Source organism: Triturus cristatus, chromosome 5_1 (assembly GCF_964204655.1).
Source record: "Triturus cristatus chromosome 5_1, aTriCri1.1, whole genome shotgun sequence".
Taxonomy (NCBI): Eukaryota; Metazoa; Chordata; class Amphibia; order Caudata; family Salamandridae; genus Triturus; species Triturus cristatus.
The window spans coordinates 98,381,787-98,407,258 of NC_140587.1; the positions used below are offsets into that span (position 1 = coordinate 98,381,787).

Genomic DNA, 25,472 nt, shown 5'->3' on the forward strand with positions numbered 1-25,472 from the left:
ATCTAAATATGGAGCTCTAATAAGGTGGCTAGTATCCTGTTCGCCCCAGGTACTATTTTTCACGAAACCCATTTGAAAACTAATTTTCCTAAACTATATCTTCCCAGGTTTTTCTCGCATGTGTTTTTCGCCTCTGCTGGGATGGCAAAAAGAGGGGTTTCGATTTATTTTTGCAGCAGTCTTTCTTGGGAATTTGGTCAAATTTGGAGAGACCCCCTAGGGCGAGGGCTCTGGGTTGTGGACAAATTAAATGGGACGATTTAAAATTTTATAAACTATTACGGCCCGATAGTAGATGATACCAAAGCCCTACTTAAGATCAGCGAGCTACTTAGAGGGGCTCCGGGAAAAATAAATTTGGGTGGAGATTTCAATTTTATTCAAGAGCTGAAAAAAGACACCTCAAATAAAAATAAAAAAGAACTGAAACCCCAAACAAAGAAAGTCTTGGAAGCCCTAAAACAGGAACATCTACTGGTGGATCAATGGCGCCAACATAATCCGACCGTTGTGAAATTTACCTGTTACTCTAATCAATTTCACACGGTCTATCGGATTGATTTTTTTCTTATATCACGATCCCTTAAGGTCCAAGACACCACTATAGACGCTAACCCATTTTCAGATCATTCTTTAATCACAGTAGAGTTTGAGATCGAAGGGGGAGTTAAGACTCAATCCAGGTGGCAGATGGATCGTCTACTCCTCCAAAATCTCAACTGGGTAGCTCAAACCAAAGAGTGGATATTGGAGTTTTTTAATTTAAATGAAGGTACAGCAGAAATCTTTTCGGTTTGGGGCGGGTTTAAGGCAGCCATTAGAGGTCAGATGATTGCACGCTCAGCTGCTCAGTCAAGAGAAAGGAGGGAAAAGATCAACCAACTCCAACAGGCTGTAAACCATGCCATTAACTTGAGAGATACTCTACCTCTGGGGAGGGGAGATGTTGCCACACAGCTAGAAAGGGCGAAGGCAGCCTTAAAAGAATTTTTCTTAATTGAGGAAATCAATAGTTCCAAAACTTTCCAACAAAAAGTATACGAGGAGAGTCAAATGGTGGGTAAAATGCTAGCAGGCCAAACAAAAGCTAAACAGGAGAAAGCTTTAATAACAGAGATTATTGACCCCAAGAACCAAAATGTCATTAAAGATCAAGAAGTTATAGCTCAAGTATTTATGGATCACTACTCACATCTATATTCCACAAAATACGAGGTTGGGGTAGACCTTATTCATAAATATTTTGACAAAGTCAATCTCCCTGTCTTACCTGGCCCGTTAGTTGATCAACTCAAAAAGGATATTTAGGCCACAGAAATTTTAGATATAGTGAAATCAATAGCTGGGGCGAAAGCCTGTGGAGCAGATGGGCTCCCAATTGAATTTTATAAAATCTTTGTTAAAGAATTGACTCCTTTTCTGGTGAAATTATTTAATGTTATCAGATCGGGAGGTATTGTTCCTCCGAGTTTTAAGGAGTCTATCATCGTTAGTTTTGTTAAAAAAGGGAAAGACCATAAAGATGTAAACTCGTATAGGGCGATTAGCCTCCTTAATGCTGATTTCAAGATTCTGATGAAAATATGGGCCCAACGTTTTACCCCGATTGCCCAGGCTTTAATCCACCCTGACCAGACTGGCTTTGTGTCAGGGAGGTCTATGTCGTCAAACACCGGGTTTTTAATCCAGGCCCTTGACTTTGTCTCGATCAATAAAATTCCAACTTTAGTTTCAATGGTCGATGCCGAAAAGGCATTCGACCTAGTGAACTGGGTTGCACTATTCAACGGTATGCAAAAATGTGGTTTTCCGGCCCAGATAATCAATATGCTGAATAATATTTATCAAGGTGCCCAAGCCAGGGTGGTAGTTAATGCTAATACGATAAGGGAAATCAATATTAATCGAGGTACCAGACAAGGGTGTCCGATGTCCCCCATTCGGTTTACTTTTCTTATCGAGCCCCTAGCAATAAGAATTCGTGAAAATCCTGAAATTAAACCACCAATAGAAGGAATGGCGAAATTAAAATTATTTGCCGACGACATAATTTTATATCTACGACCTGATAAATCAAATCTCGACCAAGCTCTATATGAATTCAGTCAATATCAACAGATTGGTGGATATAAAATGAGTCAAAACAAAACTGAGATTTTAGTAATTAATGTTGATTGCAATTTCTTGCCCTTAAATCTTAAATCCCAAGCCCTAAAAACAGAACCAATTAGAAACTTGGGTATCTATGTCTCCAATCAGTTTGATCAACTATTTAGTTTGAATTATTTATCAATGCGCAATAAAATAAAAATCTTGCTTGATAGATGGACTCTTCTACCATTAACTTTAATTGGCCGTGTAGCACTAATTAAAATGTCAATACTCCCCTTATTAGTTTTTCTTTTTATAAATGTTCCGCTAAAGATCAATTCCAATTCCTTTCGAGAAATTGAGTCAATGATCAGGGATTTTGTTTGGAATAAGAAAGCTTTCAGGGTTAAATTATCTATATTGCAGTTGGGAACTGCTCAAGGGGGTTTAGCATTACCGAATATTTGTTCTTATTATATTGCAGCAATTATGGATCTCTCAGCACGTTTATTGGATCCTAATGGGCTGCTTGATATGTTTTTTTATCACAGAATGATACAAGAGGCAGGTTCGCAAGTTCTGATTCTTTTAAAAACTGTTAAATTACCCAAAAAGACCAGATACAAGACCTTCCGAGAATTCTCCGATAGACTACAGTCTTGTTTTAAACAGGTAGGGTTTGGTTGTTTTTATTACTTAAAATTAGAGTAGTGTAAGATCTTTGGGCTTCAAATCCATTCTAGCAAGCTCAAAAAATGGAGAGATTCTGGTTTTGGTGATTTGTGTTCTTTTTTTTATCTCGGAAACTTATCACCTGGCAAGAGGTCCTGGTTAGATCTAGTAATCAGATTATAAACCTAATAAATAAATATGGTCTTTCGGCATGTGGGACACCACCACCTCTGGCTAATACCCTTTATAAGGCGAAATTAAAAGGAGTAGGAAATTGGTACACCTTACTGAGTAAGGGTGAAGAGTCTCCTTTGGTTGAAGGTATTCTGGCTAAAATAACTTATGAAACTAATTGCTCCTTCTAGAGGCAGGAATGGGAGCAGATCGCCCAGTTAGGAGGCAAGGCCCTTAGAGCCACCAATTTTAAAATGATGTCGTTTTTATCCCGTTGGCTGGCCTACTTCACTCCAAAAGCTTTAAATAAACGCTTCCTGGGAGTAGAAAATAAATGCTTCCGATGCCAGCTTCGAGAGGGGGGCGACTGGCTTCACATTTGTTTTACATGCCCAAAACGTGAAATGTTTTGGCGTAAGATTTTTTCATCAATAAGTCAGGCCATTGATAAGACGCTTGATCCTGAAGCCGAGGTCGCTTTATTTGGTATTTCAATAAAAACTGACTTGTCTAAAGCCGAAGAGACCTACACGGCGATCTGCTCTTTAGTAGCCCGCTCCTTAATCCTTCAAAATTGGAGATCAGAGGAGATTCCATCTTATTTAAAATGGGTGAATAAAATGAAAAGGACAAAAAAGTTTAAAGAGGCCTACGCCAAAAGAGTTGGGGCAATGAAAAAGTTTACCAGAAACTGGAAATTTTTTGATAGCGATCAATCAATGACTGTCATCTAGCACTTTAGCACAGGACACTTTATCTATACAAGAAGTGCAGGACTAGCATACGCAAAAAAACAACAACAATATGTACATCTTATTGGGTGGGCAAAGGGAAATGATAACAATTATAATGTAGGGTTGTCTATATATGCCATATTTAAGTATTTCGCACTACTATTTCACACAGTATTTTATTGTAACTGGCTTGTAGAAACTATTGCACGTAGCACTTTTTACTGGTTTCCTGCTCTGTATCAAAACTAATATCAATTATAATTGCTAAATGTTATTAATTAAGGATTTTACTAGATCTTGCTTGATGTTTTTACAATTTTCCTATCCCTGATCACTGATTATTGTATAATGTTTTTATGCCCACCTCTTCTGCTCAATAAAAAAAAAAGAAAAAAGATAATAAAACGCATTAACATTTATGAACATTAAGTACACAAGGTCAAGGTCATGTTCTCTGTATCCCTCACGGTTTAAAAAGGCTTTAGATATGCAGGGTAGAGGAGAGGTCTCCAGATCTTAAAAGGCAAAGTATTTATAACCATAATGGGGCAGATGGACTGGTTAGGCAAGTTATTCGGATGCGAGAAGGGACAGCTGTGCGTGACTGGCGTCCAGTTTGTTCAGGCCACTGCGTATAGAGTCCTATCGGTACATCCATTTACACTCTCTCATATTAAGGATGGTCTCAATATTTCCCCCTCTGGTTCCGAGGCTAGCCTTTTCTAGTACTAACCACTTGAAATCATCTGACCCGTGTTGTGCACATCTGAAGTGCCACACAAGGGGACCCCCTGGACTCCGCAGAGTATCCTGCTGCTGTGCTGCAAAATGAGAGCTTTGACCTTTTGTTGGGTTTGGCCAACGTATAACATGTCGCACGGACAGATGATTACATATATAACATTAGACGTATTGCAATTGGTGAAGGATTTCAAGTCAATCTTATGTTGTTTATGAATAAACTGCTTTGTATGTATGGTCATTTTGCAGGCCTTACAGTGCCCACATTTGTAGTGGCCAAGTGTGGTGGGGTAAGTTCCATAGCGACTGGATTGATGGTTCTACCGGTGAGTCAAGGAGTGACCATTCCACATAGCCCTTCACACTTTTGGCTTTCTTAAAAGAGTGCATAAGTACTTCCTGCTGTTCCAAGTCATCTGCTATTAAACCCCAGTGTTGGTTTATAGCTTTCTTGATTGCGTTACTCCGAGTGGAGAACGTGGTGACACACATCATCCTCGGTGTAGAGTCGCCTTCTCTTTCCTTGGGGGTCAGTAATGTCTCTCTTTGGCTGAACCACGCCCTCTCGTGTGCTCTCTTAACCAGTCTCTTCGTATAGCCCCTTATTATGAGTCGATCACTCAGCTCCTCTGATTCCTTCATGAAGTCCTCTTTCTTGGAGCAATTCCTTCGGATCTGGAGGAACTGCCCCATTGAGCAAGTTGTCCCGTAAGCCCCTTGGTGGTAGCTGTTGTAGCGGAGTAATGAAATGCGTTCTGATAGCTTCCGGTATAATGTCGTGTATAATAGATTGTTCTTATTCTTAATGGTGATGTCAAGGAAATCAATCTCGTTTGGATCCCAGTGTATAGTAAACTGTATATCCTCGCTCCTCTGGTTCAACCAAGTGTGAAAAGAGCATCAAAATGTCAACTATGTAACGCCTCCACAAAGTAACCTGATTGTGGTAGGGATTGTTGGTGCAAAACACATAAGAATGTTCAAAGTGATCCATAAAGATGATTGCTAGGTCTTGAGCGAAGGCTTCCCCCATCGTTACACCCTTAGTTTGCAAGTAATAGTTGCCCTGAAAAAAGAAGAAATCCTGCATATATGGAGTAGTTTAATGATAAACTCTGTCGGTACAGCCACTGGTGCTGGTCTCTGATCCAAGGCTATGATCATCACTTCAAGGGCCTGTCCCTGGGGTATACTAGTGTAGAGTGACACGATGTCAAGGGTCACTAGAAGTTTTTGGGCCGGGTCTGATGATTGCTGTTCCAATAGGTTGATAGTCTGCATCGTATCCCTCAGGTATGCAGTTGTTGTTTCTGCTATGGGCTTGAAAAAGAAGTCTATGTATCTACACAGAGGTTCAAGTAGAGATCCACAGCCCGAGATGATGGGTCGTCAAGGCGGGTTCTCCATATACTTGGGGATCTTGGGTAAGGTATAGATCGTAGGAAGACTGGGCTGCTTCTAAATTAGAAACAGAATTTCCAAGTTGGAAAAAAATCCTTGCTCACCACCCTCCTTTGTGATTTCCATAATCACTTTTTCCAAATCCTTAGTTGGGTCTGCCCTCAGTTTCCTGTAGCTGATTCCATCTTGCAATTGGTTGAGGATCTCCGTGGTATATTTGGTAACATCCTGTACCACAATTGTGCCACCCTTGTCTGCAGGTTTAATTACGATTTCCTTATTCTGCTTTGAGGATACTAGGGCTTCTCGTTCCATTCTGCTGATGTTGTACTTCACGTATTTTGTATTTAGAGACATCCCTCAGGACCACGCTTTCATAGGCAAGAATCTTGTTGGTCATAGCATGAGTCGGTGGGACAAAAGTAGATGGTACCCTCAATCCAGTCTGCGAAGTTACTCGCGATGCAGGAGATTTTCTGAAGTAGCGTAATCGTATCTTCCTGAAAAAATGGTGGAGTTCTGTTTTGATGGCGAAATGGTTCGGATGAGCAGTGAGCACAACAGACAGACCCTTGCTCAACACCTTAGTTTCTTCTTTGAGGATGTATGAAGAAATGTTGACTATTGGATTCTCTGGCTGTTTACCACCTGTAGACCCTGCGGCGGGTTTGAATCTCCCCATGGTTCTCTGTCTGGAACTGGACCGGTTTCTGTGCTCTCATGCATCCTCTCTCCCAGTTCCCGCCGAAATGTTCCTGCCCCTGTTGGGCTCCTAATAGAAGGAGAGAAAGGGGAAGAGAGGAAAACAGGAGGGGGGAGCTCGACAACCCAGGAAGGAAGACCTAATTTTGATTGTAATCCCGCAGTAGTTGGGGTCTCTTAGGGCCTGGTGTAGTAAGTCATTTCTCCACCTGGACCCCTTGTGTGAGGCGGATCACGCGCAGGTACATTGGGCAGGTCAATTCCACAAATTCGTTCACTAAAAATCTGCTGGTGGAGCCCATTGTTTTATCAAAGCGTGATAGCATGTCTGCGACTCCTGACGTCAGTTATTCCATGCACACAAGATCCCATATCTTATGCAGCCAATCTAAATGGGTCAGGATCGCTGTTGTGCCCCATCTCGATAAAAGTCTGCTTAGCCGCACCCAGGGCTAAGGCAATAGCCCTACCCCGACCGGACCCGAGAGGGAAGGTTAGAGCGTTGGGTAGTCCCAGTATTATATAGCTTGGAAATCTGGGTAGTTCGGATTCATAAATGTAGTCTATGTCTGAGGATTGCTGACCAGAACTTTAGGATTTTAGGACAACTCCATAATATATGCGTTAAGGTACCCTCTTGACCACATTGCCTCCAGCACTGTGTGTTCCAGCCTCCTCCCCATTGCGCAACCCTCGCTGGAGTATACCAGTAGTGGGCAATTTTGAGGACCATCTCATTGTTGGCGGTGCTGAATGAGGATGCTCTTGCTCTGTGTATTATGTCATGCCAGTCTTTGACAGAAAATTCCCTTTCACATTCATTCTCCCACCTACGCTGCGCCAGCGATTTATTTCGGTGGTGCGGGGCGATAAAAAAGCTATAGATATCTGAAAGCAATCTTTTATCCGGGTGGCGGGTAACAAACCATTTTTCAAACGAGGTCAGCGAGCGGTTAGCATGGGGGCGTATGTTGGGCTGTGTGACCCTGTGCCTCAGAGAGCCATGTATTGCCATTGACCATCTGAGGGGTATACCATATCCTGTGCACAGCTCCTAAAAGTCTATCACTCCCTTCTCATCAAAGATCTCTCACCCTTTTGCAATAGGCATTATGCCACTTGATATAGCCGTCCCCGGTTGCTCCCGGGGGAATTCTGAGTGGCCTATGAAGGCGGTCAGGGGGAGACGTTGGCGTAGAGAGAAGTAGTTTTTCTTGTACCTTGTCCCACAGCCCCATAGTTTGCCTCATTATAGGTGAGATGTATGCTCCGACGGGTCTATATTTCTTTGGTAGCCACTGATCCTTCCACACGTGGATCCCTGCGATCGAGAGATCAATAAAGCACCAGTGCTTCTCTGTTCCATTCTACCATGTACCAGAGCTGGCCCGCTTGGTAGTATCTTTCAAAGTGTGGGGCGCCAAGCCCGCCATTGTTTTGCTTAAGGTATGTCTGGCTGCGCGCCAAACGTGCTTTCTCTCCCCCCCATATAACCTTGTGGATGAGATGGTGCAGCGTAGATAAGGCCAAGGCGGGGGGTTGTAATGGGAGTGTCTGCATGACATTCAGGACCCGGGGGAGTAATGTCATTTTGATAGCGGCTATTCTACCGAGCCAGTACAATGTGTAAGCTGCATAAGATTATTTTGAAGCCACTTCCTCAGCTATTTTGTGGCGTTTCACCTCAGTTCTTCAGAGAAAAGTCTACATTTCCCACAAGTTTTACAAGGCCTAAACAACCCTTTTTTATCTGGCATTTTGAAAAGCAACAGAATCAAATACCTTGAGCTGGAAGTCAAAAGTTGAAAAGCCAACTGTCACTGAGCAGAGCTCAGAGAGACGCCCAATCACATGACGTGCGGAAAGAAATCTGAGGTGTGGTGGCTCTGTGGAGAGGGTTTCCCCGAGGTCTCTGCTGTGATTGGCTGAACTTTGGATGTTATAAAATGAGGTTGATAGAGCACTCAATTGAATTTTTCTGTCTATGGAGGTCTATGGTAATGTTTTCAGTACTCAGTCTCAAAAACTTTATTCGATTCAGAACAAAGGAATCATAAAAGTCAAACAATTTCATTTACAAACATTATTTCAAAATCATTTTTTAAAAAGGCATTCTTACAATTATAACACTAAACTGTTAAAATTCATTAGCTAAAATAATCACAAATAAAACCCCATAGCTGTTACTTCCAATCAAATTAAATGATTTCATTGGTTCTTCATGCCAGGGCATACATTAAAGTGCCGGTCAAAACAAATAGAGAATCAGAAAATCACGATGCAATGATATACAATATAGATAATCAAGGGTCAACTTCATGGTGCCCGATTTAGCCGTAACGTTTCCTGATCAAAAGTGACATCCGTATAAAATTTAGCATTGCACAGCAAACACCAGGTGAAGATAGGGATAGTAAATGATCATAGCCCTCTTCATAATGGCATGGTTGCTTTTCCTTAAGGATCGGCTTAATAAACCTGATTCTCGGGTCCTTATATAGGGAACAGAAAAGAACAATGTGCATCGTGCTTTGGCTATCTTTGTCATTACAAGGACAGGGTGGCAGTCTCTCACACCAACCCCCCTGTTTAGGAAACGCAAAGAGAAAATGCAGGGTGTGTAACCTAAACCTTGTCAAGTAGAATCGCCATTGCACATGGTTTGTAAAAGATAAATAAAACTGGTGCAACAAAGTAGCCTTAGGGGCATAAGGGCTAACCAGGGAATTCACAAACGGTGATTTCCAATAAGTTGTTTTAATTACAGCTTTGATGTTTCCCTGTATATTTTCGGGGTTGTCAAATATGTCACCCAGGCCTAATTTATGAAACATTTCATTTACATAAGATAGCCAGGGGATCTGTTTCATGTTTGCCAACTTTAAACAATCCCGGAGGATATCTCTAGTAAGCTGTAAGTCCTCTGATTGCCATATTTTGCCCCATAACAATAAAGGGGAAAGGCGAATGGTGTCACTCACGTAACTTAGACCTAATTCGTTGTGGACAAATCTGTTTGAGGAGCCTGATGGAGTAGCCAATACACGCTTTAAAAATTTATTCTCCATAATCTGTAGTGAGTCAGGGCTTTCAATCCCCCAAACTCCTGCCCCATAAGTAGCAACCGACAAACATTTAGCTTTATACAAAGTTTTTAAATGTGTGACAGGTTTTTGTCCTAGTTTGCCACAGAAACGGAACAGACTCTCTATAGAGCGACTAGCACTTTGAACTCGGGTCTGCATTAACGGGGCCCAACTTAGTTTGTTGTTAAAAAGGTTACCCAGATAATTAAAGTTTTCAACCTTTTCAATGGTAGAGTTGTTAACTACAAACTTTCTAGTCTTAGTGCCCTTTGGGCCACAGACCATGGCGAAGGATTTGGCAAAGTTAACCTTAAGGTCTAGGTCCAACATGAATTTGTGGAAGGCATCAAGACAGTGCTGCATACTGTTTCCTGTGAGTGTCATAAGTACCGTATCGTCGGCGTAAGAAAGCATTGGAATGCTCCTGCCGTTGACCTTTGGAAAGTCATAACAATTATCCAACAGATATTTTTCCAGGCCATTGGTGTACACAAGAAACAGAAAAGGAGCTAATATGCATCCTTGTCGGACGCCCTCAGTTGAGAGGATAGACTTAGTTTTCTCTCCCCCTGGCCCAAACCTTATGGCTACAGTAGTTGATTCATGGAGTCTACGGAGCAAGGTGACCAAGGGTTCCTCGAAGCCCATGACCTCCATCATTTGCCACAACTTGCTCCGACACACAGTGTCAAATGCACTTGAAAGGTCCATGAAGGCAAGGTGGATGGAGGATTTCCTTGCCTTCATGTATTTACCTATGATCAGGGCCAGGTTCAGGCACTGTTCTACAGTACCTTTACCTTTCCTGAACCCATATTGGGAATCCACAATAAGGCCCACCGAATCTGCCCAAGTTTCCAATCTAGCTAAAATGACCCTACCCAATATCTTACACGATGCATCAATTAATGAAATTGGGCGATAGCATCGGGGATCTGATCTATCGCCCTTCTTAAAAATTGGCACCACTATTGCCTCCTTCCATGATGCCGGAATACGGCTAATAACGACTGCTCTAAAAACATTTAATAACAGGGGGGCCCAAACCTTAATATTATGTTTAAAAAAGTCCAAAGGCACTAGATCAGGGCCGGGTGCTTTTAATGGTATGCCTTTCGACAGAGCATCTTCCACTTCCTGTAAGGTGAACGACGCGCTCAAGGACAAGGAAGACTGAGAGACCACCAAATCCCTAACATCTCCTTGTGATGGTTCATTGGATAGAGTACCATGTGGGTTAAAAATCTTCCCAAAGTGTGATTCCCATGTTTCACATGCAATCTGCATCACAATGTTATCCTTGCCATTACTTGTAAAAAGGGGGCGATTAATAACTTCCCAAAAGAGCCTGCTGTCCTTCAATTCCGAGGCCTTCTCTAAATCTTCCCAAGCTTGGTTTTTTAGGTCCAGCTTCCTTGTTCTTATGGCTTCTTTGTATGCCAGTCTAGATGCTCTAACCACTTCTGTGTCCCTGGGTTTTTGTTTTAATGCCGCTCTCAAGGATCTGTGTGTTGCCGAACATGCGGCGTCAAACCATCTAGGACCAAGCATTTTGCTTTTACCAATTGGTTTTGTGAGGCGTTCGGCTACATACCCACATAAAGATTCAAAATTCCCTATAACCTTTTCAGGTGTGGTTGTAGGTGTTAAACATGCCTCGAACTCAGAGCTATATCTATTTAGGATCTCAGCCTCAAGACCTACCGCGTCTATTTTGCCCCATTTAAGTGTAATACCTTTGTTCCTACTATACTTTACAGGTTGCTCCCAGACAGAGTGTTTGGGTTTAACGGGACAAAGCAAGGATACATTTAGAGGATTGTGATCACTGGCAGCATTAGCGATTACTTCCAGCTTGTCAACATGATGGAGGTGTCCACTAGAGACAATTACAAAATCAATAAAACTCATCATACCTCTACTTCCCTGAAACGTCGGTATTGGAGCAGAATTTGGACCAACCCAGGGTTCCACTATACATAGATCATTTAAGATAATGATGTTGTTTAGAGCGTCCCCCTGTGGTGTATGTTTGAAGTGTAACAGGGGTTGGTCATGGGAGTCACTTAAACCACACGCCTTCGAGTCCCCGTAGGTGCATAATGAGCAGTTAAAATCTCCCACCCAAATGACAAATAGTAGGGGTTGCGCGAGGCGTGCCCTGGCTATGGCCTCCTCCAAATTCAACATTACGCTTGTCTCTTTGTTGTCAAAGATGTTGTAATACCAATTAATCAGCAGCAATGGTTCAGGAAACAAATTAACCAACATTAACACTTGAAACCATGGGGAATCAACTATCTTAGAAATTACAAGTTTACATAGTTTTAAGGATGTTGCCATCATTAGGCCCCCTTTTGCCCTACCCGCTTGTGAGGGTATCGCAAGGGTATTAAAAGCTTGATAGCCCTCGATGTTCTGAGTGGATCGGCTCCAAGTTTCCTGAAAGCACAGGATGTCATAGTCACCCACAAAATCTAGCCATGCCTCGTCCTCCAATCTTGAGGCGAGCCCAGCGATATTCCAGGAGATAAGGCGCATCCTTACAGCACTTTGATTTTGTCTACCTAATTCAGTTAGTGCTTCCGGATTATGCCTTAAGATGATTGGACTTGATTCGCTTTCTTTAGTGTGGCCAGCCTCAGGAACTTGGGGGTTGGATGTACAATCATCACCAACAGAAACATTTTCCCGTGAATTATCAACACAGTTTTCTCCCTTCTCCCTCTGGCTCGGCTCTCCTGATATCAGAGCATTTGTGTCGCCGGGAGAACTCAATGATAGTCAGTCTATCTCTTCCAACCCTGCAAGTGCATCAAAGCGGTTTCTTAGGGGGATATTACTAGGAAACCGTCCTAGATAGTCTTCCCCTTGGAATCGTGGTCTCAGATCATTATGCCGGGTTTGCAAGGGGTTGTTATTGTTATAAATTGATCCCCTAAAGAAACCGTCGCACTGTTGTCGGGGGCCCCAGTTGTTTTGGATTGGCCAATCGGCTCTATTTCTCCGGTCCCACCCATGGTGTGTTTCACTGTTTGATGTCTGCCCAGTGTTTTTATAAAGCAAAGTCGCGGGAGGAAGATGCAAATTTGGATAAAAATATTCTAGACCTATACATTGAATATCCCCAGCTCTAGCAAATCTTGGTTTACCGCAGATGATATTTTTTACCCAAGTATCACTGAAGTTGATCAGAATACAGTCCCCCTCTAGGTCCTTATCACTTGGGCCCACCCAGGGAACTCTGCGTACGCTAAGTATTTTTGTTTTAGATTCAGGAGGGAGTGGTCTGTTGTTATTGAGCCAGTATATTACTTTGTTTTTTAATTCCTGGTTCGATTCCATTTTGTTGAACAAAACTGGGGGTACTCCTGTGAGTATTGCCATAAAAGGAGCTGAATCTGGGGGCAAATTTACAGGTGGTGGTTTCCTTTTAAGTGCTCTCTCGTTATCATTATTTCCTGCAGGCCCCTGCAAAGATGTTTGTTTTGACCCTTGGGTGGTTCCCTGTTTGGAAGTAAGAACTTCTGATGTTAGTGCTGTGCTACCCATATTTTGATTAGGGGGCCCCACAATGCCCACCACTGCAGGTTTGGTACGAGCTAAAGGAACAGATTTTGTTCGTGCTAAGGGGACCGATGCTGCCTTAGGGTCAGCAGGTATAAGTGTTTCGGGTGGTTTGCTGGCATTTTTATTTACTTCCCCTTTCTTTAAATTACTATTATTGGCGATACTGTTTTTATTATAGTTATTAGTACCCCCCGCCTCGGGTAATTTGTTTTTAATTACTAGAGTTTCAAGGGAGTCAGCATTAAGAGAGATAAGGTGTTCCAGTTGGTCTAGTTTTAGATTAACAATTTGAATTTTCTCTAAAACAGGCAACAAAAGCATCTGAACCGATTTCTCAATTACCCCCAAGAGACGATCATTATTATTAGTGTTGAATGAGAAGATTTTCTGTCCCGCGTCAGCTGGGTGAGTGCCCTTTTGTTTGGTTAGATTTGTCGGGACTTTAGATGGCGTTGGCTTCGCTGACTTAGTTCTAGTTCCTTTTCTATGGTTTCCCCCTCTTTTACGTTTGTTCAGATTGTTTGATTCCCGCTCACAGTCTACTACTTGATCTTGTATATGGATGGGCCCATTGCTGCTCAAATTGCCGTCTAAGGCATTATCCCCCATAGTACCTGATGAAATAGGTATAAGAGTAGATGTGGATGCTTCAATTTGGGAATCCCCTGGGTCTGCTATCATAATTGTCAGAGAGTCAGAGAGTGCCACTAGGTTTGGACTAGCCTCTAGGTTGCTATCTGCACTATCAGCATTCTTCTCGGGAGTGGGTGCCTTATTGGGTGTGATTTTAAAGGCAATATCTCCCAGGGATGAGCGTTTGCCTGTTATTAGATCTAAGGACAAGCGCTTTTCGGTAAGGATTATTTCTTTTTCCAGGATAACAGTTGCCCGAGTTATGAAATCGTCTAAGGTTCCAGTGGCTTTCCCATTGTTCGTTTTTACGGTAACCTGTCTACCCTTCCCTGAACGCAAAGACATCATATGGGTTCTGGGAAACAACTAAATGAATAGTAGTACTATAACTTACAATCAAACAGTTTAAAATGAGAAGTCTGGGATGAAGAGGGAGAGCAGCCCAGATGGAGCGGGCGTGGGTGCCTGGGACACCTAGAGAGTGGAGTCACAGCCCACTTGCTCGCAGCCCTCTGCCCCTGTTTTTCCCCAACAGCAGCTTTAATCCAGTGAGGAAAGCGCCCCTCTGCACAGCGGAATCCGGGCTACGGTTTCCGCGAGGCGTGGGCAGAATTGCGTTAAGTGACCTCAAGGAATCCAAGATGGCAGTACCAGGTTTGCTAGGAGGTCCCAGAGAGTACAAGGTAAGCCGGTATTTGCTCACCCGGTCTTTGGGTGCGGGGGTGCGGGGGTGGGGAAGGAGGGAGAGCAGCCCAGATGGGGCGGGCGCGGGTACCTGGGGCTCCTAGAAAATGGAGTCCCAGCCCTCTTGCTCGCAGCCCTCAACCCTCAACCCCTGTTATATCCCAACAGCGGCTTTGACCAATGAAGAAAAGAAAAGAAAAACGCTCCTCTATGAGGCAATGCCCACACAGCGTGAAGGAAGCTGGAATTAATGACAGCAAGCAAAGAAAGGAGGGAACAAAGGAGTGTAAAATGCTCCCACAATGAGAGGCAAGAGAAATTTTCACAGTACCTTAGTCAACAGTCCTAGTGGAAGGGCAGAATCCAGGAACATACATGGAACATACAAGTTAAGGGGGGTGGCCCTGCCCTGGCTCCAACTGGCGATGACGGGCAAGGACGGGCCCGCCCTTGCGCTTGGGAGGCTTAAATGCAGCCCGGGCGCTGCGATGACGTTAGCAGTGGGCGCCCGGGACTGAGCACTCTGGGGGTTGAAGTTTTTCAAAGGGCCGTTCCCCTCACGGCAGTGATGGTAGCAGAGTTCGTGGTGTCCGTGGTGCAAGGGGCGAACAGGTGAGCCCGTGTATTGAGCCGTTCTCCTCACGGCGTGCTCGTGCAGTTAATAAATCTCCACCAGGTCTAGGTTCATGTACTCACAATGCGACAAGCAGCAATGCTCTTAATGAAAGTTCCAAAATACGTAATCCCAAAAAAGGCTCCACACTGAGAGATAAAGAGCAGGTACCACGGGATTAAATGTAAGGCAGAAATAAAGTCACGCAAATCACTGCGTCAATGCCCCATAAATGTTCCTTTGAAATGAGCACAAGGACGCTGTTTAAAAGGCACAGCGCAGTAGTAAAGGACGGATACTTATTTACGCGAAGAAACCAATGCAATCAGCTGTTTCCAAACACAGCATGAAACGAAGACTGAAAGCTGCTACGAGAGAATAAACTGCTAAGACTCTCTCGAGAAAGAAAAGCAATTAAACACAGTGTCTGACACGGGATGAGTGCTCCAGCTCTTCTCTCCGTCTGTTTAGAAATGAAATACCTTTAAATCCAAGAAGTTGTCAGAAACAAAGACTGCTTCACCCTGACAAGCTCCGTAACCTCCGAAAATCAGATAGGTCTCACGAAGGCGGGAAAAGCAATAAACCAGCTGCATTCACTTCCTAGAGAGGCCGGGCATATGCATACAGATCCTCTGCACGGCTGACCGCAGCTTTTCCTTCCATCCGATCTTTCCTGCTTAGCTCCACCAACTCACGCGCACTTGAGGCCCAATGCTGCGGGATTCAGTACTCATATTTCTACTGTTACCGTGGGACTCCCACCAACACGACTGGGAAGATTAAAGCATGTGAATCTATAAAAGATACAGTACTGGAGAATCAAGGATCTTCTTCCTTCCTAGTGATTGGACATCAAAATGTAATAACATTGTCCATTGTGCTGACGAAGAGTGTTTGTCTTTAAAACATGTTGTGAATGACTGTACTAGTGTATATATATGATTACAGCCTTGAAGAAGTCATTGCGTGACTAATCGCATATCGGCTGTTTTGCCTGGTATTAATACGCACTACCGTCTGCAACCTTCTGACATTTGTCTTCAATTTTAGAATGAATAATCATGTGAATATGACATTTTGAAACTGTTCTCTTTGACTACTGTTGGGAGTGCTTTGGTACTACGATCTTACCTGCTTGCACAGAGGAACTTGTACTAATATATTTCATGCATCATGGTAGTAGGATGCTTTTGTAACATTATAGCACCAATTAGATACTTCGACATTTTCTTACAATTGTTGCACATGACAGAAGATGTGCAGTCGACAGCGACAAAACCAGTACTACCTGTTCTAATTATTTGAAGTCCAAGGTGCCCAGACAGTAGAAGTGGTTTCGGATCTGAATCTTGTCCCAACAATGTATCTCAAAAGTCACCCACAGGTAAGCTCTTAAGTAACAGAGAGAAAGGGTTGGGACATATCAGGGATCCCTCCGGGAGGAGGGGCTGGACAGAGGGGAGGATACTCCCATGTCCTTTGTCCAGTTTTGCACCAGAGCGGGAGTCAACAGCTCCCGGAACTGGTTCCAACTGGAGTAGGCAAGGAGGGCACCAAAAGTGACCTTCAAAGCAGTTTTGTGGCGCTGGCAAGCGCCCTCACCCCAGCCCAATACAATAAGTCTTGTCTGGGAGGTGGCCACACCTCCCTGTGACAGCAAACCTATTGTTCTACCTTACCCTGCTCGAGCTCAGCTCAGCAGCAGGAGGGCAGAATTGTGTCTGTGGTCGGCAGCAGCACTAGCTAGCTGTTAGACCCTGAAAGGCTGGTACCAGGAAACAGGGGGCTCCCTAGGGGAGCACCACAGTACATGGGATCCTACATCCAACACTGGAATCAGGTTTGGGGTAGGATTCCAACATGTTTGATACCAAACATGACCGGTTTCGGTGCAGCCAATATATAGTTAGACATCACGTAATAACTATATGTATTAAATGGCTGACCGCACTTACAAACCTTTGAGAATTGACTCAGGGGTTTGTAGGGGGTGTCCTGCTCATGCAGTTTACCCTCACACGTATTACTTAGCACCCTCCTTTCAGGAATGAAAGGCCTGCCTTAGGGTGACATAGGTTTTAAGAGCAGTGACCTCAGATATCAGGAAACTTATATCTGTCGTGAGTGGTGCTAGCACCAGCTCACACGGGCTGCAATGGCAGGCCTGGAGTCACAGTTTGAGTGGTCTCCCATGGAGGGCATAACACATGCTGCAGCCCAAGGGAGACCCCTTGTGTACCTATGCCCTGGGTACCTTATTACCATATACTAGGGATTTAGAAGGTTACACCACTAGCCAATTGGGAAGGTAACAAAGTACTTACCAGAGTTAAACCTAGGGAGGGAGCACAGTGACTGGGGTCCTGATTTGTTTTTTTACTATTTTTATTAGTTTTCCTTACACAACAACAAACCATCATTCCCATTTTACTCATGATCAATACCCCTCCCAGCAACAACCCCTCTTGTCAGGAGATTCACCGCCCACTTTCTTCATGTTCTTAGATCCGTATGCAACAATCCTCAACCAAGCCTCTGCTACTCCTCCCACATACGGCTTTCTACTATCGGACAGAAGCTCATTCCACAGTGTTTATTAAGGCGTGCCCTTTCTAATAGTGCTGGGTAGTATAACTGAGAATAAGCGAACCCCCCCTCTCGCTCCACCGGTGTGTCCATCCACTCAATCCAAAAACAACCATTCCCTCGGCAGTACTTTGCATGGTGACAGCAGTTCAATACGTCATCGCTTCTAATCACTCCATTAAAGTGACTGCACAACATGCCTGTCCAGGGGTATTCCCCCCCGCTCTCACATTTCAAGAGTGCCCCATCTGGGTATCCAAGGCTGAGTCCACATCTGAATCCACCTCTGGGGCTTGCAGCGCCACAACTAGGGCCTCCCCTGACCTTGCAGACTCCAGCGCCTTATCGTTATTACTCCGCTTGGCATGCTGAAGTCTAACTGTACTTTCACTCGACACCCATTTAAGTAGCTCTGCTTTCCACCTCACACTAGGCCCACCCCGTGATTTCCAGTGCGCTGTGTGACTGGGGTCCTGATTAGAAGGATCCAAGTCAGATTAGTCAGAAAACAGAACACCAGCAAAAATTTGAGGTAACCATGAGAGAAAATACAACTTTCCTACACTCACACCACCCCCACATGGCACAGAACACCTAATCAAAGGTCACAAGAACTATGGCCACATTATCGGGACCCTGATGGACCTCTACTGGCTTCCCTTGTTACCGCACACAATTTTCAAAACAAGCTGCATCATCAACAAAGCAGTCACAACCAGAACCTCGGACTAACAGGTTAACGAAGATAACAATTCTGAAGGCTCTGAAGGCTCTCAAAACACCCATGGCATGGACTCCATAAGAACAGAAACCGAGAAATGCAAAAAAGATAAAATAAGGCAACAGGCCATCTTCCATCTACATACTAAGGATATCAGACATCCCGGTACCCATTTTGACTGCCCAATGCAGTAACAGCCCACTTCTGCTCTTAAAAGTTGCCCCTCCAATCACACAGTCAATATATCTTTGGCTTTGAGCCTTTACAGCTGCCTTTCATCTATGTCTGTGCTATACAAATGCCACAGGCATTCATACATACTGACAGCACCAATACAATGCCACTACTACAAAGTACTGCAGGGCCAACAGATGAGGCTGGAAACCGATAATGGTTCAACCAGACATATAGATGCTCTAGTTCAATGCTAGTCTGGTGACTACAGATTCATCTCAAACAGTGTTAGCTTTGCTTGTAGTTTGGATGATGTTAACTGATTATTATGGCGATACTTGTTAAACATTTCTATTGGCTGAATTATTGATATGTTTCAAACAGTCTACAGGTTTCACCTATTAGGATTTGAAGCTACTCCTTCTGTGCATTCAACACCTAGCCATATAATCCTCTATCCAAGATTGATGCCACTCGCATTATAATTTTCTGCTGGGTTTCTGAAGCATAACCAATTGGGCATTGTATAATTTGTTACACCCTTTAGTCTGATTTTGGCTTGTTCTTTTTCAAGGGAACCACTTTGTAGAGTATAGTTTAGATGATGTGGCAAAACTTATTCAGGATTTCTTTAGAGTTTGTTTTGGGATCTCAACTTTGAGGTTCTGACTAAACAAATTCCGGGCAGTTCTAGTTCCGAACCATGGTTTGAGGAACAATACGGTCTGTGTTTTTTGTTTACCCTTTTCTGTAATGGGAAATGTACATATCTACCGGATAGGAATCACTACAGAAAACGTTGTATGCTTTTCTTGGATTGTTCTCTTCCAAAAATAACAATAAACGAGAATATTGGTAAATCAAGTTAAAAAAATAGGTTATTTTTCACTATCTGAGAGCAGTCCATACTTCTCTTCTCCAGAATACAAGACATAATGGGCAAGCATCATATTTTTGTCATGATTAACACCCACAAACCAATTTCAGAAGGCAAAAACATCGTTATTAAACATCCCCTTCTTGCACCTGTGATTTTAAAACTTGAAAGTTAAGTAATCATTGATAAAACTTGAGAAAAGGTAACAAGGGAATAAAAGCATATCAACTTAAACTCGAATGACTGTTGGAACAGTTAAACATGGCCTCAGCACTTCTGGAAAAGTCCAAACACATGAGCAAAATAGAGTAAAATGAATTGGTTTGCGATGAATGGTACAAATAAGGTGTTCAATCACACGCAGTAAGAGGTAATAAAGCTTCTTCAACACTGGTGATGAGTGGTGCCAGCCACTGCAATGTGTCACAAAGTGACCATAGATCACCGCAAGTGGCTAGAAGAAGATATCATTAGTAAAGCAGCAGTGGAGGTTGCCTTGTTTGCACTGGGCTTCATGCACCATGGCAAATAGGGTATTTAATGCATCTGCTGAAAGAATAGTATGCACTACGAGCTCAGAGACAAGTTTACTAACAGGAAGGGAGTGTATGCACTTACGTTGACATTAAGTTTATGCAGGTAGAATTCCAGAAGGGCGGCACTGACGTCCACTGCTCTCTCGCGTTCATATTCTTTTGTCGACTTGATCCATACACCCAAATGCTATGATCAATAGTAAGAGTCATCAAAATCACAAACACAACAAGTTTGACATCACTATGCCTTTTCAACTTATAAAGAAAGAAATAGCATGCGCGTCAAGGTAGATGACAAGAACCTCAAAAGAGATCCACTTGTTGGAAAGCTTTTATAAGAAAGGCTTATAAAGTTCATGACCTCAAGAACCATGCTTTTAGAAACAGAACTCAACCAAAGTGATATTCCCTAGGTATCTCCAGAGTGATTTAAAGAGTTCTCAGTATGTAACTGGCTGATACTTTCTGCAATCATTAACATGCTATAAACCTCATTTTCACTACTCCCTGCTTTACATTCAGCATTAATGGACCCCACATGGCATTAATTTCAAGGCTGCCTTCACACAACCTGTTAGAAATGGGGATCTCCAGTTGACAGAGGCTGGCGCCAGTGTCCAAATAGGGACCCTTCTTCCTAAGTCAGAGTAAGGGTGCTACACCCTTTGATAACCCCTGATCAACCCTGTGGTAACGTAGCATGAGCAGACAGGCCCATCTAAGAGGCAGCGTGTGAAGCATTTATGACCACACACAATAACGCAGTGAAGACACTACAAAGGGACACCACACAAGTAGTTATAGATAAATGAGTATCTTTATATAGGCTTAACACGAGGCTCAAAAGCGATCAGGGAGCCACAATGCACATAAATATAGATGCACTTAAAAAGCAAGAAAAGCAATCAAAAGCGTGTGAAACAAACTTAGTTCGAGGCCGGGGTCTACGCGACCCGGTGATGCACAATGTACCTGAGGTTTAAAGGGGCACGGCACGCAGCTTCGTGAGGGAGCCGCGATGATGACAGGCGGACTCGCAGCAGCCACAGCTCCCAGCTGCAGCAGTCCGCGGCATGCACTCATGATGATCTTGAGACGATGATTAAAGGCGGGCACTCAGCGGCATAGCTCCTCCGCTGCAGCTGCCCAAAATAGCGATAGCAATGATTCTCGTAGCACAGGCAAAGGTGGGCTCTCAGCAGCAACAGCTCCTCAGCTGCAGCGGCCCGCGATCGCGATGATTCTCGTAGCACAGGCAAATGCGGGCTCTCAGCGGCAACAGCTACTCAGCTGCAGCGGCCCACAATAGCGATAGCTATGATTTTCAGCCAACGTTCCCCGCAGTAGACCCAGAGGCTCTGGAATTCTCGACAAAGCCTTACCTGCTAGTAGAATCTCCCTCAATAGGAATTCAGAAGGCTGATGGGTGAAGTTTAATGTCCCTGAGTCTTCAGCAGGAGGCAAACTCAAATCAGGCTCTTGGGTAGTTGCTTCAGCAAGATGGATGATAGTCTCAAAGTCCTTTCCCACTAGTTACACGGACAGAGATTCGTCTTGACATTTCGAAGTAACACACCGTGTTGGGGTTTTTGCACAGATATTTATACCCCAAAAGTCTTTGTTCTCAAAAGTCACAAGTCACTGAACCCAGCCAGAACCAGTTTGGTGTGGTCCAGGAGCACTTTGTTTACAAGGCTGCATCCTGCCTTTCAGGAAGAGGGGGTCTGCCATCAGACGAACAGTGGGAGTTGGAGCCATCATTCACCTTGCCAGGCACAGCCTGGCTCACATCAAAGGGTCACCCCTCCCCATACTCCAACTGCAGATCTCTCTATTCAATCCAGGTCGGGCTCAGCCTGCCTAGCGATCCAAAACCAGACAGCCAATACACAACAGCAGAGCACACTGGAAGACTTAGGCAAGTAAACACCTACTTTCTAGAAGTGGTACTTTCAAACACCGAATACAAAAATAATCCTCACTAAAAGATGTACTCCAGAGCATCCAACACCAGCAAACAGAGGAGACAAAAGCGAAAGATGGAAAGGAGACAAAAGCGAAAGATGGAAAGGAGACCCACGCCAATATAGAATCATTTTAACATTAACCTTTGTCAGGTTGATGCTCTTACTTACCACTTTAAAGAAACAATTTCAGTAGTTTGAGGCTGTTAGGACAGGATTAGTTAAGAACCCAAAAATGTCAAGAACTCCATCCTTGCATGGGACAACTGCATTGAACAGTTAATGACTGGTCTCAGTGTCGTTCTATAAAAGTAGTGAAGGTAAACACATTCTTGGGACTATACATACAGGCTTTACACTGTCCAGAGATGGAAGATTCTGACTGATTCTAGCAGAGACAAACAAGTTACTTATCTTCAGTAACACCTTATCTGGTAGAGACTATATCTAGCCGCAGATTCCTTACCTTTGAATTTTCCCAGGTGTCAGACTGGATCCGGAAGATTCTTTGTGAGCAGTACCCATGCGTGCTGGTAGGTGGCTTCGTTCGGATCTGCGTGTGTCGTTGGCGTCTGCAGCGCCAGAAGTGATGTTGCGATACTATATAGGCGTCACCTAGGCGCGATGATGTGAGTTTCTTTTCACTACTTTCTACACCAGAAGTGCGGAGCCATTAAGTGTTCTGACCACTGGTGTGTAAAACTAGGGCCCTGGAAGGGGTCAGCCCTGTCCCTAGTAATCCAGAAAGAGCAAACAGATAGCCCGAAAGAGTGCCTACAGCAAAGCACTGCTGGGCAAGGTAAAGAATCTAGAGCAAGACTTCAGAAAGAGGGGCAGAAGAAGTTAGGTAACGCTTTATCTGGTGGAGACAGGATCTAGCCGCAGATTTGTTATCTTAGAATCATCCCCAGGTGCCAGACTGAAACTGGAAATACCTCTGCGCGTTGGTAGAGAGCGTCGAGCGACTCCATAGCGACATCCTCCTCCCTACGTCGATTAAGTCCATAAAAGCCCTCCCCTGATGTTAATTTCTTCTGTGACTGTTTTTCGCGTCAACAACGCAGACCCACTTATAGAAACTGCTTATGGAAAAAGGGTGCCAAAAAAGAGACATCTTTGTGTCAAACAATTACAAAGTACTAAAGAAAGGCATCAGAATGCTAAGAAAGGGATCTTGCAGGTAACGGGACTAACAGTTCGCAGAGCGTGGAGGATGGATGGGTCGTTAAAGAATCTGCGGCTAGATCCTCTCTCTACCAGATAAGGCGTTACCGAGGGTAAATAACTTATTCATCTGATAGAGACATCTAGACAGAGATTCCTCACCTTAGAATCAGATACCCAAGCAACACCATCTTTGGAGGCAGGTCTGCAAACTGATCTGAGAAAAAGATCCATGAATAGGACTAGCCGGTCCATAATGAGATAATTTAACCAGGCTGTGTAAAGAATTACAGGTGAAGCAAAGAAGACGCTCCACTAGGACTGTGGGAAGCCAGCATGAGAGAGGTGGACAAAATTACCCACAGCAGAGGGATAAGGAAGTGTTGGAAAAAAAATACCTAAGAAACAAAAATACTATGCAGCCCTCTCAAAGATAATCAACCCATGATTGGAAAAGGCTAAAGGACCAAGGACAACAGCCCATACCACTGAATTAGAGCTCCATCGATCTCCTTGTCGTGGAAATTAAAACATGATCTAAAGTCCATACTATGACACAGAAGAAAGAGAGAGAAAGAGATCCCTACAATGCTGAACAAAAGCATTGCAGGAAGAGCATTTGGTAGACCCCTCTCGAATGAAGAAAGCCCTTCTAGAGAAAGGAAAAAGAAATGCATGCTTAATGACCAATTCAAGGTCGTACTAGTGCCACAAGAGAAGCGCAATGTAGGAAAGTGCCTCTTTTGGACATGGTTAGCCCCCACTTTTTGCCTGGAAAATTATGTAACATCGACTATTAGAGCACAGGGTACCTTCCTGCGAGGTCCCCTGTGTCAGAGCTCTTTTCCTAAAATGTACCTTTTGTTTCCCAATTGGTACAATTTCTATGGCCCTTGTAAGTCCCTAGTAAATGGTACCCCTGGCACCTTGGGCATTGGCCCCGAACAGAGACCAAGGACTGCAGCACAAATTGTGCCATTGCAGACTGCATTTTTTGGTGTAGACCAAACTGAAGAGTCGAACTGGCACACATCCCTCTGTGCCATGCTCACAGACACTGCATGGGATATGGGTAAGTCACCCTATAGCATGCCTTGGAGTCCCAAGGCAGGGAGCACTATATCTCCTGTAAGGGCATATATGCATGAGCAGATATGCCCCTGCAATATCCATGTCGATTCCTAGATATTGTGAGTAAACGGAAGACATAATGACTACATTGGCTGGACACTCGTCCTTACGAGTTCCACAGCTCCATATTGGCTTCACTGAATTATGGGATATTTGGTACCAAACATCTAATTGTAATACACCGCCATGGATTCCAGTGTCATATTTATTAAAAATTGCACACAGAGGACCCCTTAGGACCTACCAACCCAATAGTGTGTGCCTGACAGGTCCCAACCAGCCTGCCACCTCTAGACATATTGCTGACCCCCTGAGGTGGAGCCTTGTGCTCTTGTGGGTCAGAAAAAGCCTGCTCTGGGCAGAGGTGCTTCACACCTCCCCCATGAAGGTACAGCATAGTAAGGTGACTAGCCTCAAAGGCTTCCTGTACTTTCTTATGTGACAACTGGCAACTCCAACTAGTGGAGTTGCCTGCCCCCTGTCCATGCCCCCACTTTTTGACATCCAGAGGGGGGGGGGAAATAGTGAGAACAGGAGGTGTGTCCACCCCCAGCCGGTGCCACCCCATATGGGTTCTGAGATGAAGTAGACACCCGTTTCACATCCCTCCATCTTGAATTGAGTTAAACTAGCCAGCCAGGATCAGTGATATGCCCACCACCCACGTGGGGTGAGCATTTAAAGGGTGTAATCACCCTTAAGGTAAGTATCCCATTGGCTACTACCTGGCACTCCCTTTAAATGCCCCAAAATATAGTATTTAGGTGCCCCCCCCCCCCCAATCCCTAAGTGCTGAACTTTCCTGACAACCTAAGAAGAACTGAACACCAGAGAGCGGCAAAAGCAGAGAAGACTTCAGAGACTTGATACCAGCCCCGTACAATACCAGTCTTCAGAAGTTAAGGTAAAATTGGGAAAGGTTCCATTCAGCACCAACAGTACAACACCAGTGGCAGAGGGGCAGCCGGGTGAAGGGTGCAAGTTCGAGGTTGGGCGCCCAATACAAATCAATGGGGACTGGGTCAATCGGACAGAGCTGCTTACAGGTAAGTAGCAGCGGCTTGGGGCACCAGTGTCCAGTTGCGGTGGCCAACACTGGAAAGGGCACAAGGCAGCACCAACACACCACCGCCAGCGGCACAGGGGCAGCTGGGTGCAGAGTGAAAATACGGGGTCGGGCCCCCAAAACAAATCGATGGAGATTGCTGAAATCGG

General features: G+C 44.2%; 1 protein-coding gene across 2 annotated transcripts in view; it reads right to left on the minus strand.

Moving 5' to 3' along the window:
• MROH1 (maestro heat like repeat family member 1) overlaps positions 1-25,472 on the minus strand; it is a 2,508,022-nt gene that overhangs the window by 848,416 nt on the left and 1,634,134 nt on the right. For both annotated transcript variants that reach the window (XM_085604508.1, XM_085604507.1), the window contains one exon: positions 20,081-20,185. In XM_085604508.1, the coding sequence (XP_085460634.1) occupies positions 20,081-20,185 (105 nt within the window). The remainder of the gene's footprint in view (positions 1-20,080; positions 20,186-25,472) is intronic.